General features: G+C 42.0%; 1 protein-coding gene across 1 annotated transcript in view; it reads right to left on the reverse strand.

The window, feature by feature from the left end:
• The window catches only part of LOC135198770 (iron-sulfur cluster assembly 1 homolog, mitochondrial-like), a 28,653-nt gene extending 17,204 nt beyond the window's left edge, over nucleotides 1-11,449 (reverse strand). Inside the window, exons 1-2 of the mRNA XM_064226683.1 lie at nucleotides 11,258-11,449; nucleotides 9,047-9,100 (exon numbers count right to left, since the gene is read on the reverse strand). Of these exons, the coding sequence (XP_064082753.1) occupies nucleotides 9,047-9,100; nucleotides 11,258-11,335 (132 nt within the window). The 5' untranslated portion in view covers nucleotides 11,336-11,449. The remainder of the gene's footprint in view (nucleotides 1-9,046; nucleotides 9,101-11,257) is intronic.
• Nucleotides 11,450-18,059: the final 6,610 nt, after the last annotated feature.

Here is an 18,059-nt window from a genome sequence, read left to right on the forward strand (position 1 = left end):
GAAACTCCTGAGGAGGCGGCGAACGAGGACGCACTGGGCTGCTACGGATAGGAGAGCGATCCTGACGTCTACGAAGCGCAGATTCTCTATTAGGAGAAAAACCACCCATCTCGCGGTTAGACACGTCTAAAGGACGAAAAATCTTCTTCCTTTTGATAGGGATTGCGTCCTCATCTTCCGACGAAAAGACCTCAGGGCTACTCCAACCCTCCTGTTCGTAAACTCTTTCATCCTGGGACGAGATCGGCATGTACGATCTCTTGAGAGGACGCGATTCTTCCAAAAAACGTCCCTTCCTGAAGCCGAACTATCAGAAGAATAAACGCACTTCCCAGTCACGCCTTTTCTCTGGCGTACTGCTGCAGCCTGGGACGTAACAACAGGACTGCCTGAAGGGACGATTGATCGTGAGTAAACCCCGCTCGCCTCCCTTCGACTTTCGACATGCCTTCTCCCTTGGGTCTGGGAGCTTGACAGAGGTCTAGGTCTAGGAGCACGAGAGGGACGATCAGGCGCCCCCTCCACTACACTGTCACCAACATTAATCACTTCTACTTTATCCGTTAATCGCTTGATCTGATCACCCATGGAAGCCAGGGCAGCGAACACTTTCACAATTTGCGGGTCAGTAGTGTCCTCAGATACAGCAACGGGCGCAGGAGAAACCTGGGGGGAAGGTGCTACAAAATCTACATTTGAATGAGCTGGAGAAGACACAGAAATAGAATCATTCAAAGGTTTACCCGAAGAACCAGATCTCTCACTTCTAGACACTGATCTTCTCACCCGATCTTTTTCCAGTCTTTCAACATACTTCACAAGAGTCTTCCACTCTTTCTCCTTTAGACTCTCACATTCATTACACCTATTCTCCCACGTACATACAAACTCTCGACACTTCTTACATACAGTATGGGGATCCACCGATGATTTCGGCAGTCTCACTTTACACCCTTCTTTCACACAAACTCTAAACATACTCCCTGAATCAGACATACTAATACACGATCAATTGCGATTGCCAAGCTAACTTTCCGAATACGATACCAAAATCCAAAAAGTCAGTCAACGAGCAGGAAATTCTATCAGAGAACCAACAACGATGTTGCCGGTTCGGCTGGCAGAGAAAATCTGAGGAAAACGGGTATGGTTCCGAGCACCAGCGCCACGGGAACAGGGTGGCGATCACCTGAACTACCAGTGTACTAGCGGTTGCCGCGAGTTTTGAAATTCTGCCAGTGCGACAAGAGGATAAGCTATATATATACCTGCCAGGTAAGTGTCATGCATAAAAATGATATTGTCATGTTACAATAAAGTTTTATACATACTTACCTGACAGATATATACTTAGCTATAGACTCCGTCGTCTCCGACAGTATTTCAAATTTCGCGGCACACGCTACCGGTAGGTCAGGTGATCTACCGCCCTGCCCTGGGTGGCAGGACTAGGAACCATTCCCGTTTTCTAATCAGAATTCTTCTCTTCCACCTGTCTCCTGCGGGGAGGCTGGGTGGGCCATTAATCGTATATATCTGTCAGGTAAGTATGTATAAAACTTTATTGTAACATGACAATATCATTTTTATACATTCAACTTCCCTGCCAGATATATACTTAGCTGATTAGCACCCATTGGTGGTGGGTAAGAGACAGCTAACTACTGAAATAGACAGGTAAACAACATATGTTGTAGGTATTAATAAACCTTGGTTCCTACCTTATTAGGCTGAAGACTTCGCGGCTACTGCCTTGGAGTCTGCTTAGCCTCAAGAGCCTCAGCGAGATATTGATCTATGGCTAAGAGTTCTTGTGGGTCTGCCAATGGGGTCTTATCCACTTACTCGGCAGAGCCTAAAGGCCTTTGTCATTGGGTGCTATTCCACTAACATGACAATACACCTTGTTCAAGGAGCACAACACCGATCCCGATCACCTGATCCTAACATCCATGTTAGTTCTAAGATTGCAAGGAGTTATCCCCGAACTCCTTACAAACAACCAAAAACTCGAAACATAATTACACTTTCATTACAAAATATACAAAAAAAAATTTTGTACTCCCCTACTAGCCATACATACCCTTGATCCCCTACCAGCAATGACACTATGCTCCCGTGCGACATCAGTGAGCTTGCTAATAGAAAACCAAGCACATATCTGACAAGAGGGTTTATGTACGATAAAACACAATATTTAAGGATCAGTCTTTGCTCCAAGACCCAGCACTGTATCTGCTGATACAAATGGACCTAGCGAGAAGCACTTCTCATAGGTCACTCTCACATCCTTCAGATAATGAGATGCAAACACTGAATTGCACCTCCAATATGTAGTCTCAATGATATTTTTTTAGAGACATATTCTTTTGGAACGCCAAGGACGTTGCTACTGCTCTCACCTCATGGGTCTTGACCTTTAGAAGACCGAAGGATTCCTCCGAGCAGTTCTTGTGAGCGTCCGTAATTACGCTTCTCACAAAGAAAGCCAAGGCGTTCTTGGACATGAGTCTTTTGGGGTTCTTCACCGCACACCAAAGACCTTGTTGACAAGCTCCCATCTGTCTCTTCCTCTCTAAATAATATTTAAAGAGCTCTCACTGGACAGAGAGACCTCTCTATCTCTCTGCCTACGAGGTTAGATAGGCCTTTTACCTCAAAACTTCTGGGACACGGTTTTGACGGGTTTTCGTTCTTTGCCAGAAACATTGTCTGGAAAGAACAGATGGCAGCATCTCCTTTGAACCCCACTGTGGAATCTAGAGCGTGCAATTCGCTCGTCCTCTTGGCTGTAGCGAGAGACACCAGGAATAAGCATTTCCTAGTGACGTCGCGGAAGGAAGCCAGATGTAAAGGCTCGAATTTATCCGATGAAAGGAATTTCAGTACCACGTCTAGATTCCAACTAGGTGTTCTAGGAGTAGCTGCCTTTGAAGTTTCAAAGGATCTAATTAGATCGTGTAGATCTTTGTTGCTTGCAATATCTAACCCTCGATTCCTAAAAACTGAAGACAGCATGCTTCTGTATCCTTTTATTGTTGAGACAGAAAGGTGTGATTCCTCTCTCAGAAAGAGGAGGAAATCGGCAATATTCACTATAGAGGTACTGGAGGAGGACAGCTTCTGACTCTTACACCACCTCCTAAAGACTTCCCACTTTGATTGGTATACTCTTCTCGTCGAAGCTCTGCGGGCTCTAGCGATAGAGCCCGCAGCCTTGCGAGAAAAGCCCCTCGCTCTGACAAGTCTTTCGATAGTCGAAAGGCAGTCAGAGCGAGACCTGGGAGGTTGTGATGAAACCTCTTGAAGTGGGGTTGTCTGAGTAGATCTGGTCTGTTTGGAAGAGATCTGGGGAAGTCCACTATCCACTCCAGTACCTCTGTGAACCATTCCTGGGCTGGCCAAAATGGGGCTATTAGCGTCAACTTCGTGTTCTTCGAAGCTACGAACTTCCTGAGCACTTCCCCCAGGATCTTGAACGGGGGAAAGGCGTATGCGTCCACACCCGACCAATCCAGGAGAAACGCGTCTATTGCGAAGGCTCTCAGATCTTCCACTAGAGAGCAAAAGATCCCTATTCTTTTGGAGAGGAACGTCGCAAACAGGCTATGTGAGGTCTCCCCCACAGGGACCAAAGACTTCGACACACTTCTTCGTGTAGAGTCCATTCTGTGGGAAGGACCTGATTCCTCTGCTCAGTCTGTCCGCTCTCACATTCTTGATGCCTTGAACAAATCTTGTGAGGAGAGTTATGCCTCTTTCTTCTGTCCAGGTTAACAGGTGTCTTGTTAACTGAAAGAGGGAGAAAGAGTGCGTGCTCCTTGCTTGCGTATGTAAGCCAGAGCCGTGGTGTTGTCCGAGTTTATCTGTATCACCTCGCCTCTGACTATCTCTTCGTAGAACTTTAAGGCTAGGTGTATGGCCACTAGTTCCTTGCAATTGATGTGCCAGGACACCTGTTCCTTTGTCCAGGTGCCTGACACCTCCCTTGCTCCTAACGTCGCTCCCCATCCCGACTCCGAAGCGTCGGCATATAAACACTTGGTCTGGGTTCTGCAGGGCAAGCGATACGCCTTCGTTCTTTTGAAGAGGGAGGATCCACCACTTCAAATGATCCTTTACTTCTTGTGGAAGCGGGAAGATGTCCGAGAGTTGTCCCGTCTTCCAACTCCAACACCCCTTTCAGGAAAAACTGAAGAGGGCGAAGGTGAAGCCTCCCCAGAGAGAAGAACTTTTCTAGTGAGGACAGGGTCCCTAAGAGGCTCAGATAATCCCTCGCTGAACTGTTCTTTTTCTCTAAGAAGCTCGAGATTTTCGACAAACCTCGAGTGATTCTTTCTCGCGAAGGAAATACTCGAAAACCCCGAGAATCCATCTGAATCCCCTCAGATAGACCAAGCTCTGGCTGGGGATCAGCTGCGACTTCTCGAGGTTCACGAGTAATCCCAGCGATTCTATCATGTTCCTTGTTACTGATAAGTCCTCCAAGCACTGAATCTCCGACTTGGCCCTGATCAGCCAGTCGTCCAAGTAGAGGGAGATGTTTATTCCCTCTAGGTGAAGCCATCTTGCCACATTCGCCATCAGGTTGGTGAATACTTGCGGAGCTGTAGACAGACCGAAGCACAGAGCCCTGAATTGAAAGATCTTGTCTCCTATTACAAAACGAAGATATTTCTTTGACAAATGGTGAATGGGAACGTGGAAATATGCGTCTTGCAAGTCCAGAGAGACCATCCAATCTCCTGGACGAAGAGCCGACATTACTGAGGCGGACGTTTCCATGCGAAACTTCTTTTTCTGAACAAAGCGATTCAGAGCGCTTACGTCCAGAACTGGTCTCCACCCCCCCGATGCCTTTGGTACTAGAAAAAGGCGATTGTAAAATCCCGGGTGTGTGGATCCTGCACAAGTTCGATGGCCTCTTTTTCCCACATTTGTTCCACCATTTGAAGGAGAGTCTTTCTCATTACCGGGTCTCTGTAACCTCGCTGACAGTTCCCGAGGCGTAGATGTTAGGGGAGGGCTGTTCTCGAAGGGGATTACATATCCCTTCTTTAGGACCGACACTGACCAAGGGTCGGCTCCCCTTTTTGCCCATACTCCTGCAAAGTTCAGGAGTCTGGCGCCCACTGGTGCTTGAAGGAGCAACAAGTCATTTGGATTTCTTGAAGGGCCTAAAGGAAGACCTTCCTCTCTTATCAGAGCTCTTCTTTCTGGCAGGGGGACGAGCCGCTGTACCTCCACGAAAGGGCTGCTGAGGAGGACGAGAGTCCTTCTTAATCGCCGACACTACAGGGCGTCCTTTCTTGGACGTTTGTGTTAGTAGGTCTTGTGTCGCCTTCTCAGTTAGCGAGCGAGATATATCCTTCACTAACTGAGAAGGAAACAGATGATCCGATAGAGGGGCGAACAATAAAGCAGTCCTCTGGCTCGGAGAAACCCCTTTCGATAATAGGGATCCATATACTGATCTCTTTTTCAGGAGACCAGCACCAAAAAAGGAAGCCACTTCACCCGAACCGTCCTGTACTGCCTTGTCCATGCAAGACAGGACGCTATGGAGAATCTCTGGGTTTTTAAGAAACTCCGGATCTTTAGATTTGTTGGCCAGAACTCCGAGTGACCAATCCAGAAAGTTGAACACCTCTAAAGTGACAAAAAGTCCCTTTAGAAAGTGGTTCAACTCTGAAGTGCTCCACGTCGCTCTGACCGATCCTAAGGAGTGACGTCTAGAGGCCTCCACTAAATTGGAAAAGTCCGCATCTGCAGAGGCAGGTAGAGAAAGACCCATAGTCTCTCCTGTCCCATACCAAATACCTCTCTTTCCATGTAGTTTGGAAGGAGGCATGCAGAATACCGTCTTTCCTAACTCCTTCTTCTTGTCCATCCAAGAATCTAAAGAATGGAGTGCCTTCTTCATCGATATAGCAGGCTTCATTTTCAAAAAGGCCGAAGATTTTGCCGTAGCCGAGCTCGAAAAGAGAGAACGAGGAGAAGGAGGAGCCGCCGGACTAAGAGAATCTCCAAATTCTTGAAGCAATAATGAGGCTAAGACTTTATAACTCGAGAGTCCCTCATTAGCAGGAGGTTCGTCATCAGACAACTCGTCTAACCCTCGATCAGACGAAGGAGAAAGTTCACGTTTGGAGGGAGAGTCCTTCCAAGACCTCCTACGCTCTGAAGGAGAGGAGCTCCTATTTGGAGAAGAGTCATAAATTCCAGGAATGACTCTCGGATCTCGGCTCTTGACTCCCGGCTCTTGACTCCCGGCTCTTGACTCCCGGATCTTGACTCCCGGCTCTTGACTCGGTGCTCACTCTTGACTCCCGGCTCTTGATCCCCCTCCCTGAACTCCCGGCTCTTGACTCTTGACTCTTGACTCTTGACTCTTGACTCTTGACTCTTGACTCTTGACTCTTGACTCTTGACTCTTGACTCTTGACTCTTGACTCTTGACTCTTGACTCTTGACTCTTGACTCTTGGACTCTTGTACTCTTGACTCTTGACTCTTGACTCTTGACTCTTGCCTCCTTGACTCTTGACTCTTGACTCTTGACTCCTTGACTCTTGACTCTTGACTCTTGACTCTTGACTCTTGACATCTTGACTCTTGACTCTTGACTCTTGACTCTTGACTCTGACTCTTGACTCTTGACTCTTGACTCTTGACTCTTGGACTCTTGACTCTTGACTCTTGACTCTTGACTCTTTGACTCTTGACTCTTGACTCTTGACTTCTTGATCTTGGACTCTTGACTCTTGACTCTTGACTCTTGACTCTTGGACTCTTGACTCTTGGACTCTTGACTCTTGACTCTTGACTCTTGACTCTTGACTCTTGACTCTTGACTCTTGACTCTTGACTCTTGGACTCTTGACTCTTGACTCTTGACTCTTGACTCTTGACTCCTGACTCCTGACTCTTGACTCTTGACTCTTGACTCTTGACTCTTGACTCTTGACTCTTGACTCTTGACTCTTGACTCTTGACTCTTGACTCTTGACTCTTGACTCTTGACTCTTGATCTTGACTCTTGACTCTTGATCTTGACTCTTGACTCTTGACTCTTGACTCTTGACTCTTGACTCTTGACTCTTGACTCTTGACTCTTGACTCTTGACTCTTGACTCTTGACTCTTGACTCTTGACTCCTGACTCCTGACTCCTGACTCCTGACTCCTGACTCCTGACTCCTGACTCCTGACTCCGACTCCTGACTCTTGACTCCTGAACTCCTGACTCCTGACTCCTGACTCCTGACTCCTGACTCCTGACTCCTGACTCCTGACTCCTGACTCCTGACTCCTGACTCCTGACTCCTGACTCTTGACTCTTGACTCTTGACTCCTGACTCCTGACTCCTGACTCCTGACTCCTGACTCCTGACTCCTGACTCCTGACTCCTGACTCCTGACTCCTGACTCCTGACTCCTGGCTCTTGGCTCCTGCCTCCTGGTTGACTCCTCACTCCTGGCTCTTGGCTCCTGCCTCCTGGGTGACTCCTCACTCCTGGCCGGTGCCAGACGTCTGATAGGTTCATCCAGGTTCGTACCGGAAACCTCACCTCGAGTAGGAGTATCGATCCTGGCGGCAGATACCTCCATACGTCTGGAGGATCTTTTGATCGGAAGGGAAGAGTCTTTCCTTCTAGGAGGCTCCTTTGACAGAACTCCTACAAAAGACGAAATCTGCTCTTGCATCGCCATCATGAATCTCTTCGTAACCTCCTCTTTATCCTCTTCGGGAGGAGGGGAAGGAGGAGGGGAGGAGTCCATAGCCTCCACCTCCTGCCTCCTTCTCACTCTGGTTGAAAGAATGGCTCTTCTTGCCTTCTTCACTCCCGAGGGAGACTCCTCAGGGAAGTTTTCTGGGCTCGAATCAATAGTCGGAGCCTTCCAACTCCTCTTGAGTGGCCGAGATCGATCTGAATCTCTCCAATCACGTCTCGGAGATGAAGATCCCGACGACGAAAAACACTCACGCAGGACGCTTTTACAATAGCGATCCTTGGCAGTCTGGGGTGTCACAGAAACCGCCGAAGGGACACCTGATCGGTGGGGATTCTCCACAACCTCCTTTCGGTTTTCGACATTCCTTCTCCTCTGGGCATGTGAGCTTGGAAGAGGTCTAGACCTAGGAGCGTTGCTGAGCCGACCAGATGCCCCCTCCACTACACTGGGGACACTCATATCACTGTCCACTGAATAATCACTAGCCTTACCTTGTATGGCAGCCATTTTGTTTTCCATCAACTTGAAGGCTGCTTTTAGATCCGCAAGTTCTTTTGCTGAATCTACAGGTTCTGCAATAGGAGAAGGGGCTGCAATGGAAGGAGAAGTAGCAATACTTACCCTTGGGGAAGATCCCAAGCTAGGAATTAGTTCAGATCTAGAACTACTTAAACTTCTATAAGAAGCCTTCCTCACTCTTTCTCTCTCTAACTTTTTTAAATAATTAGTTAGATTCTTCCATTCGTTCTCACTCAAGTTCTCACATTCCTTACAAGTATTAGTAAAAGAACATTCATACTCTGCAACCCTTGATACCGTGTGAGGGTCTACCGAAGCTTTCGGCAACCTCACCTTACAGCCTACATTCACACAACGTCTCACAACCATTCCAGAGTCAGACATTATTAAAGAAAATTCCAAAATCAAGTCCACAAAACAGTCCACAAAAGCGTATGCCAATCCAACAATCCAGATACGTCACCAAAAGTCGGTCAAGAAGATCAATTGCCGGTGAAAAAAGAAAAACCAATCGAGAGGAACCAACAACAATGTTGATGGCCCGGGCGACAGAAGAATTCTGATTAGAAAACGGGAATGGTTCCTAGTCCTGCCACCCAGGGCAGGGCGGTAGATCACCTGACCTACCGGTAGCGTGTGCCGCGAAATTTGAAATTCTGTCGGAGACGACGGAGTCTATAGCTAAGTATATATCTGGCAGGGATGTTGAATGTATAAAATTCTATTTTCACAGATCTACAAATTCATAACAACATGCATTTGATCTATACTTTACAACACAATCATACTTACAGCATCTGGTTGCTTTTCTAATAACTGCTTCACTTTCTGTACAGCATTTGGAGTCTGTAATATAGTTAAAAAACCATTAAAGACCTAGTTCTTGGTCACTGGGTGAAAGTTTCTAAAAGCATATGTGCTCTTCATAGCACTTATGGGAGCTATTTTTTTTATCCTTTTACATACTGTAATATTTATTTACCCTTTTTGATCAATGAAATCTGTAAAAGTTCTACTAATAAATACCCAAAATGTTTCCAGACTTCAGCCATTTATCACAACAGTTTCTTCAGTCTAACTCTGGCTGACTAGTTTATGTGTTGACAGCTACATTTTTATATGTTATATCAGATGTAAAATTACTATCCATCTCTATGGATGGTAATCCCTTCAACTGATATAAGCTATGTCTAACCTCCATAAAATAGACCTTGACTGAAATTGGCTGAAGAGTTAATAACTGAAATTAAGAATGGAACAAAAGGAAATGTATGCCTTCTAGCTGAGTAACTCCCTATCTCAAGGTAGAATGCTGTGTGTACTGTAATTACTGTAACGGCTGGAGACACACAAGGTGTGTTCCCTTGCCAGAACTATCATGTGTGCAAGGTTATGATGAATTTCTGAATTTCACTTGAATGATTTAAGGTGTTCTAAGTATGGTTACATGGGAGGGCCCAGGCCAGGCACTTTAGGTTAGGTTATTTTACACTGACTCTTATGGTATGTATTCTAGGTCCAGCTGGGGAAAAGGGGGAAAGAGTTTTAGCCATCCTCGTAAGGACCCCGCATCCTGAATTAAGTTAGCTTGGGAAAGTGTGTTAGGATGCATTTCTGTAATTGTCCATGCTATGTTTTCACCCTTTCTTAATTTTAGGGGGACTCATTGTTAATATGTGTGAATTAGGTATTTTCTTAAGACTGTGATTTATGCATTTCCTGCTTTTCTGACTGGAGAACTGTACATGTTTTCAATATACCCTGACCCAACAACCTAGTTCCCACTACCCTAAGATCCTAAGTAATAGTTGGATATATGGGGAAGGTAAAATACTATAATAAATAAAAAAAAAAAAAATTGAAATGATGGTAAAACCACACAACAGCTCTGCATGAACTATTACCTTGGAAATTTTTTTCCTGTACTATAAGTGTTGCTGATGAAGAAGGTGGTGTTATTTATTGTCAGCCAACTACTACTAACTTTACATATCTACCCAACAAGGTTGGGAACCCTTTGCGAACACAGGGTTTTAGGGAAAACATTCGGATAAAGGCCAAACATGTTTATGTTATGGAATGGTTCTGTGTATGTGCAAGTCTTAAGGGAGCCATATGTTCAAGATGGGATTGGCTAAGGTGACCTATTACCTATAAAAGGAACTTACTAACCTAACCTAGTAGGCCGTGTTACTTAGCCCCCAGGACCCCCACTGAAGGAAACTCCACTTTTTACCAAAAGCTCCACTATAACACTGCGCATGCACAATAGCATTCCAGGATGGCCAGCATCAACAACATATTAGTTCTGAGATTAATTGCAGGTTAATTACAGTTGAATGACAGAAAATAATGGTAAACACTTGATAAGCAACCAAAATACTATAGAAAAACTCAATTCCCAAGGTAACAACTCCGCACAACTGCAATGAATGGCCCCACAAATATGAAAGCAACTAGGAATTGGGGGGTCAAAATGTATTTTGCTGTGTTTTAATACTAGCCTCTGGGGGTTAATTACAGTTGACTGACAAAAATAAGTGTCAATTAGCCTACTTAGATCTACCTTCTGTAGTTCTATCAACATCATAAAATTGGTCAGAAATGTATTAAACACATGATAGGCTAACCAGCAGAAAAAATGCAAGGTTTATGTAATAGCCTATCTACCTATATTATAGGTATTTGACTGACTGTGAAAAGGCTAGCCTATACGGCTACAGTAGCCTACCTAGGTAGAGGTCTGCCCTAAGTTAAACAGTCATGAACAAAATAGGCTAGAGCTAAAGCAAGTTAGAAAGCTTGATATAGCCTAGGCTACCTATAGTAGCTACTACCCAAATCTTTATCACGTTACTACGAATAATCTGTTTAAGTGAAGTGGCATTACCTAGGTACTAGGTAGTTTAGATTTGCCTTGGGTTATGATGCGCTACAGTTAGGTAGGTACTTAGGGCTGGCAGTTTAGATACCCTAATCTAAGATTATCTACTCTTCTCTTACCAAAACTAAAGCTGCTCTGGTAGGTATTAATCTTCTGGCCTTCACTGCTCTGACAGTGGCTGAAGCCACTGAAGCCATTGTTTACGGTATAGGTAGTAATCTACGTTCCACAAGAGGACCAGCACACAAGCAACGTTTACATAAAATAAGCAACTGGGTGACGACTCGACGAGGACTACAAGCCTAGTGTATTTTAACGTCGGAGTTGTTGCATCATTGATGACGTAAGAGATTTCAATCTCATGAAGAATTTTTTTAGCGTGTTCTACCTAATTATATTAATCAATGATTTAAGGCTTAATTTAATGTGAAGACAACGTTAAGTATGCGGTAACTATTTCAGTGCCATTAGTTTTATTGTCGATTACTATTACGAGAACACAATCTGGAAGGATACGACCTAAATTCAATCTTTGCAACGGCGCATATATTAACTGCTCAATTGGCGTGTACTTAATCGTGACAGATACGTTTGAGCTGCATAAAGATAACATTCCTCTGAGAGGCTCCTGGTTACTTTCATCAACTATGATAACCTATTGAAAATAAGCACTTAATACCACAGTGAAGAAAAAACTAGACGTTAAAACTTAATGAGAAATATACCTCATTTCTGAACTTTTATCATGCCTCTGATTCGTTACTATAAAGGCTGTTTCAAGGACAGGAACGTTAATTGGAATAAAAAAAATATAGCAGTCAAATGTAGGTAAAACAGACAGTTAATATTAATGTATAACGATATAATCTAGTTTCCAGCATGAAAGACTGAATTAAAACAAAGCGTCAGCTTTGTCATCTTATCTAAGAGGTGCAGTGTTTAGATATAAGGCACATGAGAGAGAGAGAGAGAGAGGAGAGAGACGAGGGAGAGGAGAGAGAGAGAGAAGAGAGAGAGAGAGAGAGAGAGAGAGAGAGAGAGAGAGATACCCACTCATGCTATCATATATTCAGACAATCGGCAGTGAACTGTTTCTCTTTGGTCAAACGCTATATAACTGAAGGTTTTTTGGGTTTTTTTATTGTAGTACACTAAAAACTTACTGTAGATACAAAACTTAAGTGGTCTTGAGGAGGAGGAGGAGTCCAATGAAAGGCCTATGATAGCCAAGTGCTTTATGAACGTTAATTCTCAGAAACCACTATATGAAGACTTAATTAGTCACCTAAAGAAAAGTAACATTAGAACTGCCATCTTTCCCCTATAGCGCGTTCCTAACAATCACCAAAACATCAAAATAAATGTTACAAGAAAATTTTCCGGAATCCATTGAGATTTATTTTTTAGCTGTCAGATCATAAAACAAACTTTGCCGATATGCAAAGGTGCCTGACCAACTACTGTATCTCTGCAACTGAATGTTACGAATCAAGTTTTTAAATTTAACGATAAACACTAGTATTTAAAAAAATCAAAATAGTCTTGTGAATTCTGCATCTTAATGAACAACAGAAAGTTGCAGCAGTTACAAAATGCTAGTATCTGAAACCACTTCACAACCTGTTACACTGCCTTACTTGTCGAGAGAGAGAGAGAGAGAGAGAGAGAGAGAGAGAGAGAGAGAGAGAGAGAGAGAGAGAGAGAGAGAGAGAGAGAGAGAGAGAGAGAGAGATTCTAATCCACGGTTTCGGAGCAATCACTGTTCAGACCGTGGGAACAATCTACAGTAAAATGTATGTATATATATATATATATATATATATATATATATATATATATATGTGTGTGTGTGTGTGTGTGTGTGTGTGTGTGTGTGTGTGTGTGTGTAACATAAAAAGGGGGAATGTACAGACTCATCATTTTTAACTTCCTTAGATACAGAGTGGTCCGAGTGACAGCCTAGAGAATGCTGATGACTCTTTTTTGGGATGGTGTGACATTAAGCCCTTAACTAGCAAATCAGTGCCATGAGAGCTTGTCCAAGGTGCCTTTGAAAACTGGCTGCAACCAGTTACCTGTGGTGTGTGCATTCCGAACTTTTGAGTGTGAGCTCATATGTAGGTACGAGCTATGTCCGTTCATATCGGCATGAATTAGCCAGAACGATAGAGACGGTTGCCTTGGAGAGAAGGAGCCAGGATGGCTCTGCGGACGTTATACATTTATTCTGTGTAGTGAGATTCTGGCTGGAAATGGGTAAGAATTACGGTGTTTTAGCCAAAGATGTGGCTTGACTGTATTTTTTATATTTTGTAAAGATGTTCTATTTCATTTAATCTTTTGACTTTGTCTTTACGATTGTGCATGCTCATTAGTGTGAACAAGCGGATCTAGTGGAAGGAACTGTGATCTAGTGGAGGGGACTGTGTTCTGGTAGGGGGAACCATATTTGGAGGAATGGTGATGACTAATTACTTTATAGACTGTTAGTTACCGGGGGGGTTATCTGAGTTAATTGAACTTTGAGTTATCATTCCATTTAATTATCCTGTAAGAATCTGAGTTATTCAACTAATACTTTACTTTGAATAAACATATATTTTTGTAGTTCCGACTCTGATTTGATGACCTAATGAAATGGTGAGAGAGAGATAGAGAGAGAGAGAGAGAGAGGGAGGAGAAAGTATTACCAAACTTAGTTTACCTACCGCTTTGGCTGAACGCTTACCAATATGAAAATACGAGAAACTATCTGTTCGTATATCTATATATATATCTAGATATATATATATATATATATTATATATAGATATATATATATATATATATATATATGATATATATATATACATACACCAGGCTATGGTATTATCAACGAATCCTGTATCCAAGGACCGAAATGTCTACATCTACCATTAAGCAAACACCATGAAATCAATTGAAAACTTGTAAATGGAGTATGGCAAAAGAGTATCTAATTATATAGACTACTATCGCTTCGATAATTCACACCTCAGCCGCCCTGCGAAATTAGAAATGTTATCAGTCACTTTGTGAATGCAAACGCCTCCTTCAAGAATCCTGCTGACTTTTATTTTGTAATTGACCAAGGATATACATGATAACGTAGTTCAGAAAACTCTACCTTAGGCCTCTACACTCGATCAATAAAATTGACAATAATGCCGAGATTGTCCATCATATTGACCGAGTAGTTTTAAGATTGATGGATAGTTCAATAGTATTGAGTCATTCAAATGGTTCCAACTTGACGGGGGAAGATTGCTGCCGTCTGTGGGTAACATTGATCCATTTTGTCATTTCTACGGTCGCTTTCGTTTCGACATGTCTGATGAGGCGTCTACTCAAAGGAAAATCAACGGAACGAGCCTTTATACTCGATTCCACCAGAGTATATAAGGCTTTGCTCTCATTTTGGTGAAGTCAAGTGACTGTAATATCAGGCATAAAAAGAAGGAGTGTAAACTTCTATTAAAGAAATATAGGGAGAAGTTTCCCAAATCCAAAATGGATGGTGTATAGAAGAAATTCAGTGCATTGAGGACCAATTTCCGCAAAGAACTGAAGAAGGTCGACATCTCCAAATAGTCGGGAGCCGGAACAGAGGAAATTTATACCAACATTTTGGTTCTATGATGAAATGCTGTTCCTCAGCGATCGAGAAACCCAAGCAGAGTCCTTTGACACCATGGCTAGTGAGGATGATTGTCTTGAATCACAGGAAATTGAAAATGTGAGTATCAATTTCATATATATTTATTTCTCAAGATATTATAATAAAAGTATAGCCCAATAATCAACAAATATTAAGAAAAACGATTTAAATGTTTTGTTCCACCATTCTTGTTAAAGTATTAAAAATACTTTTTAATACTAACAAAATAGATCAGAAATTTTCACATAATTTAACCAATGTGTGATTTAACTAAGGCTTGTGACTTTGCCAAGGAATAGCCCCCTCATTATTGAAATAATCACAGTATTGATCCCTATTCATTTAAGCCACCAATAAAGCTTCGGCTATACAACTATCTTCTGTATTTTGCAAACCTTCAAAAATAATTATCACTTGAATCAGATTCTTCCATATTTATGTGTTCATCCGAAACATTTTGATATTCTTCTTTTTTACCAGATAATTATGTAAATAACTACAGGCTAGCTCAACTATTCTTGCCTTTTTCTGGTGCTATATTAATACGCTTTCGAAGTACTTCAAATTAAGATGTCAAAATGCCAAAATACATTTTCTATTATTCGTCTTGCACGACTCAATCTATGGAGAAAACTTGTTGTTGCTCATCTAATTAAGACTGTGAATAGGGCTTCATTAAGTAACCTGACATCGGATAATCATTATCTGTCACAAATGTGAACGGCAGTTCTTTATCACTGTTTGGCAAGCATCGAGGTTTAGGGATGCGTAGATGGCCTTGATTGAACGTCCTTCCAAATCGAGAAACGGAGAACACACCACCGTCAGATACTCTGCCATTGACACCAACATCCACCATCAACAACTCATAGTTTGCATTAGCAATTGCCATCATGACAGTGCTGTAAATAATTAAAGTAAAACGAACTAGATTTCGCAGTTTTCTTGATCTCTACATGTTTTGAATCTATGACCTCAAGGCAGTTACGAAAATTCCATCTTTCATAGAATTCATTGGCTACTACTTCTTACTCATGCGGCGATTTTGGTAGTTGAAACAAAGCGAAATATATTATTTTTAGTTTATAACTCCATAATACATATAAAATTTTGCTATTAATTTTATTTATATAAATGCAAGTTGTGTGGAGGTGTGTAAATATAGTACACAGTTAGCATTAGCTATAATTATTATTATCAACTAGGAGGCAATTCCCAACTGGTAAAGTAAAATATGAGAAAAAAATAAAGTTAACAAAATGAAAAAGTCTTCGGGTACAAATGAGCCACCCCACTTTTTCGGGAAATCTTTAGAAGCACTGAGGAAAATAGCTACTTTTCATCACGCAAACATATAAAATTGAACATAAGCTTTACATAATTTCTATATATGTGATATAATATTTTTTCTATTACAGGCTGTTTGTTCTGCTCCTGGTCCCTCTGGTAAAAAGAAAAAGATATTGGATGCGAGACAGGAGCTGGCGTCTCTTGCTTGCAAACGCCTTCGAGAGAGAGACGATCACGAAAAAGTTGCAACTGCTTGGGCCTGTGAATTAAGGAATATTGGCCCTATGGAAGCTGTGTACGCAAAGAAAACTATCAATGATCTTCATTTCGAAGCTCGACTGGGTACACTGCACCGAAATTCAGTTTTTAATGGACCGTCCTTTGAGACCAACAGTAAAGCTAAAGCTATTAAAAGCTTCCAACTCTGCCCATGATAATAACCAATACCATTACTTTCCTGTAATTAATGTAGCCCCAAATGTCCAAGCACAATCTGAGTCAAATGTCATTTCATCTTGCATTTCATTTCAACCCATAGGATTACTTAATACTATGTTACTGGGCAAAAACGTTGATTAGAGCTTTGCAAGTATCTATAATGATTTGGCCGATGGACTGTGTAGATTTAGCAAAATCAAATTTCAGTTGTTCAAAACAAATTCCAGTGATAAGATAACGTAAGGTCACAGGTAAACGCTGACTAACTGGGATGGCTTCTCTCTTATTTGTGCCGAGTTTCATCAATAATGGTGTCACCATGTCCAATAAATTCATTAAAGATATCAGTGTCCATCCTCATATAATTTTTAAAATCACTTGGCGCACTGAAATAAGTTCGTTGCGTAAACTTTCCTGGCTAAATAAGTTCCTTTGTTTATACAACTCTTTCACCAAAAGCCGCATTTTCTTTTTCTTGGGCCATCACAAAATAACAATGCTACAAACATGCAGGCTATATAGCTGTGTCAGAGAGCATGTTTTCCCTGTAACTACCAGGCGAGAAGTGAAGGTATTGACAATGTTATTGGGCTGTGTGTGGCCAACTATATAATATTGAACCAATCTTATTGACGTCAAAATATTGACCGTATGTGGAGGCCTTAATTACTCACCTCTACGATAAAAATGTGCTAACTATTGAACGTCATATGGTAAATCTTAAGGATAACTCCGCGTCGGGTATTTCTTTGGAAATTACAGTTTCCTATAGTATTCGGGTTGCTTATTAAGAATTTACCGTTATTTTTAGGCGATCAACTGTACTTAATCCCCAGGGGCCAGTACTAAACATGGCGAAATACATTGGACGCCCCAATCCCTAGCGGATGTCGTATTCGCGGTTACGTTCCTTGCAGTCCGTGCGGAGTTATTCTTTGGAATTACCCGTCATATTAGAGGGTGCACCATAGCCTTGAAAATATTACACTTAGAAATTATCTTTCCATTTAGCATAAATTTAAGTATTTCGAGTAACCATTCAATCGGAATTAAGGATATTTTATCATCAATTCAGCAGAATGTCCAAGTCATCCGAAATTTAATTCGGAAATACCCAAGAAATATTTCAGGAAGCATTCAAATCGATACAGCTCAAAGTACGCGTTACAACATTCAGTTATAATCGTGACTAATAATGAAGGAATTAATCCTCTATTTTTTCTATTTAAGCATATCATTAGACACAAAACTAAGCTTTTAACCATTATTACATTAGTTGCGTGGTTACACGTCGAAGTGGTTACCAGAATAACAATTCAATAACTCGCAGAATCTGGGGGCCTTCAAAATGAACAATCGATAACCCTGTTGAAGTAAACCCGGTGTAACCAGAATCAAGGTTTTATTCAGTAAACAATTCCACTACAGCAGTACACTGCAAAATAAAAAACACGTTGTTGAACACAGACATAAACATAAATAAACACTTGAGTTAACTTAGAAGGTACATAAATCAC

This window comes from Macrobrachium nipponense, chromosome 22 (genome assembly GCF_015104395.2).
Source record: "Macrobrachium nipponense isolate FS-2020 chromosome 22, ASM1510439v2, whole genome shotgun sequence".
Taxonomy (NCBI): domain Eukaryota; kingdom Metazoa; phylum Arthropoda; class Malacostraca; order Decapoda; family Palaemonidae; genus Macrobrachium; species Macrobrachium nipponense.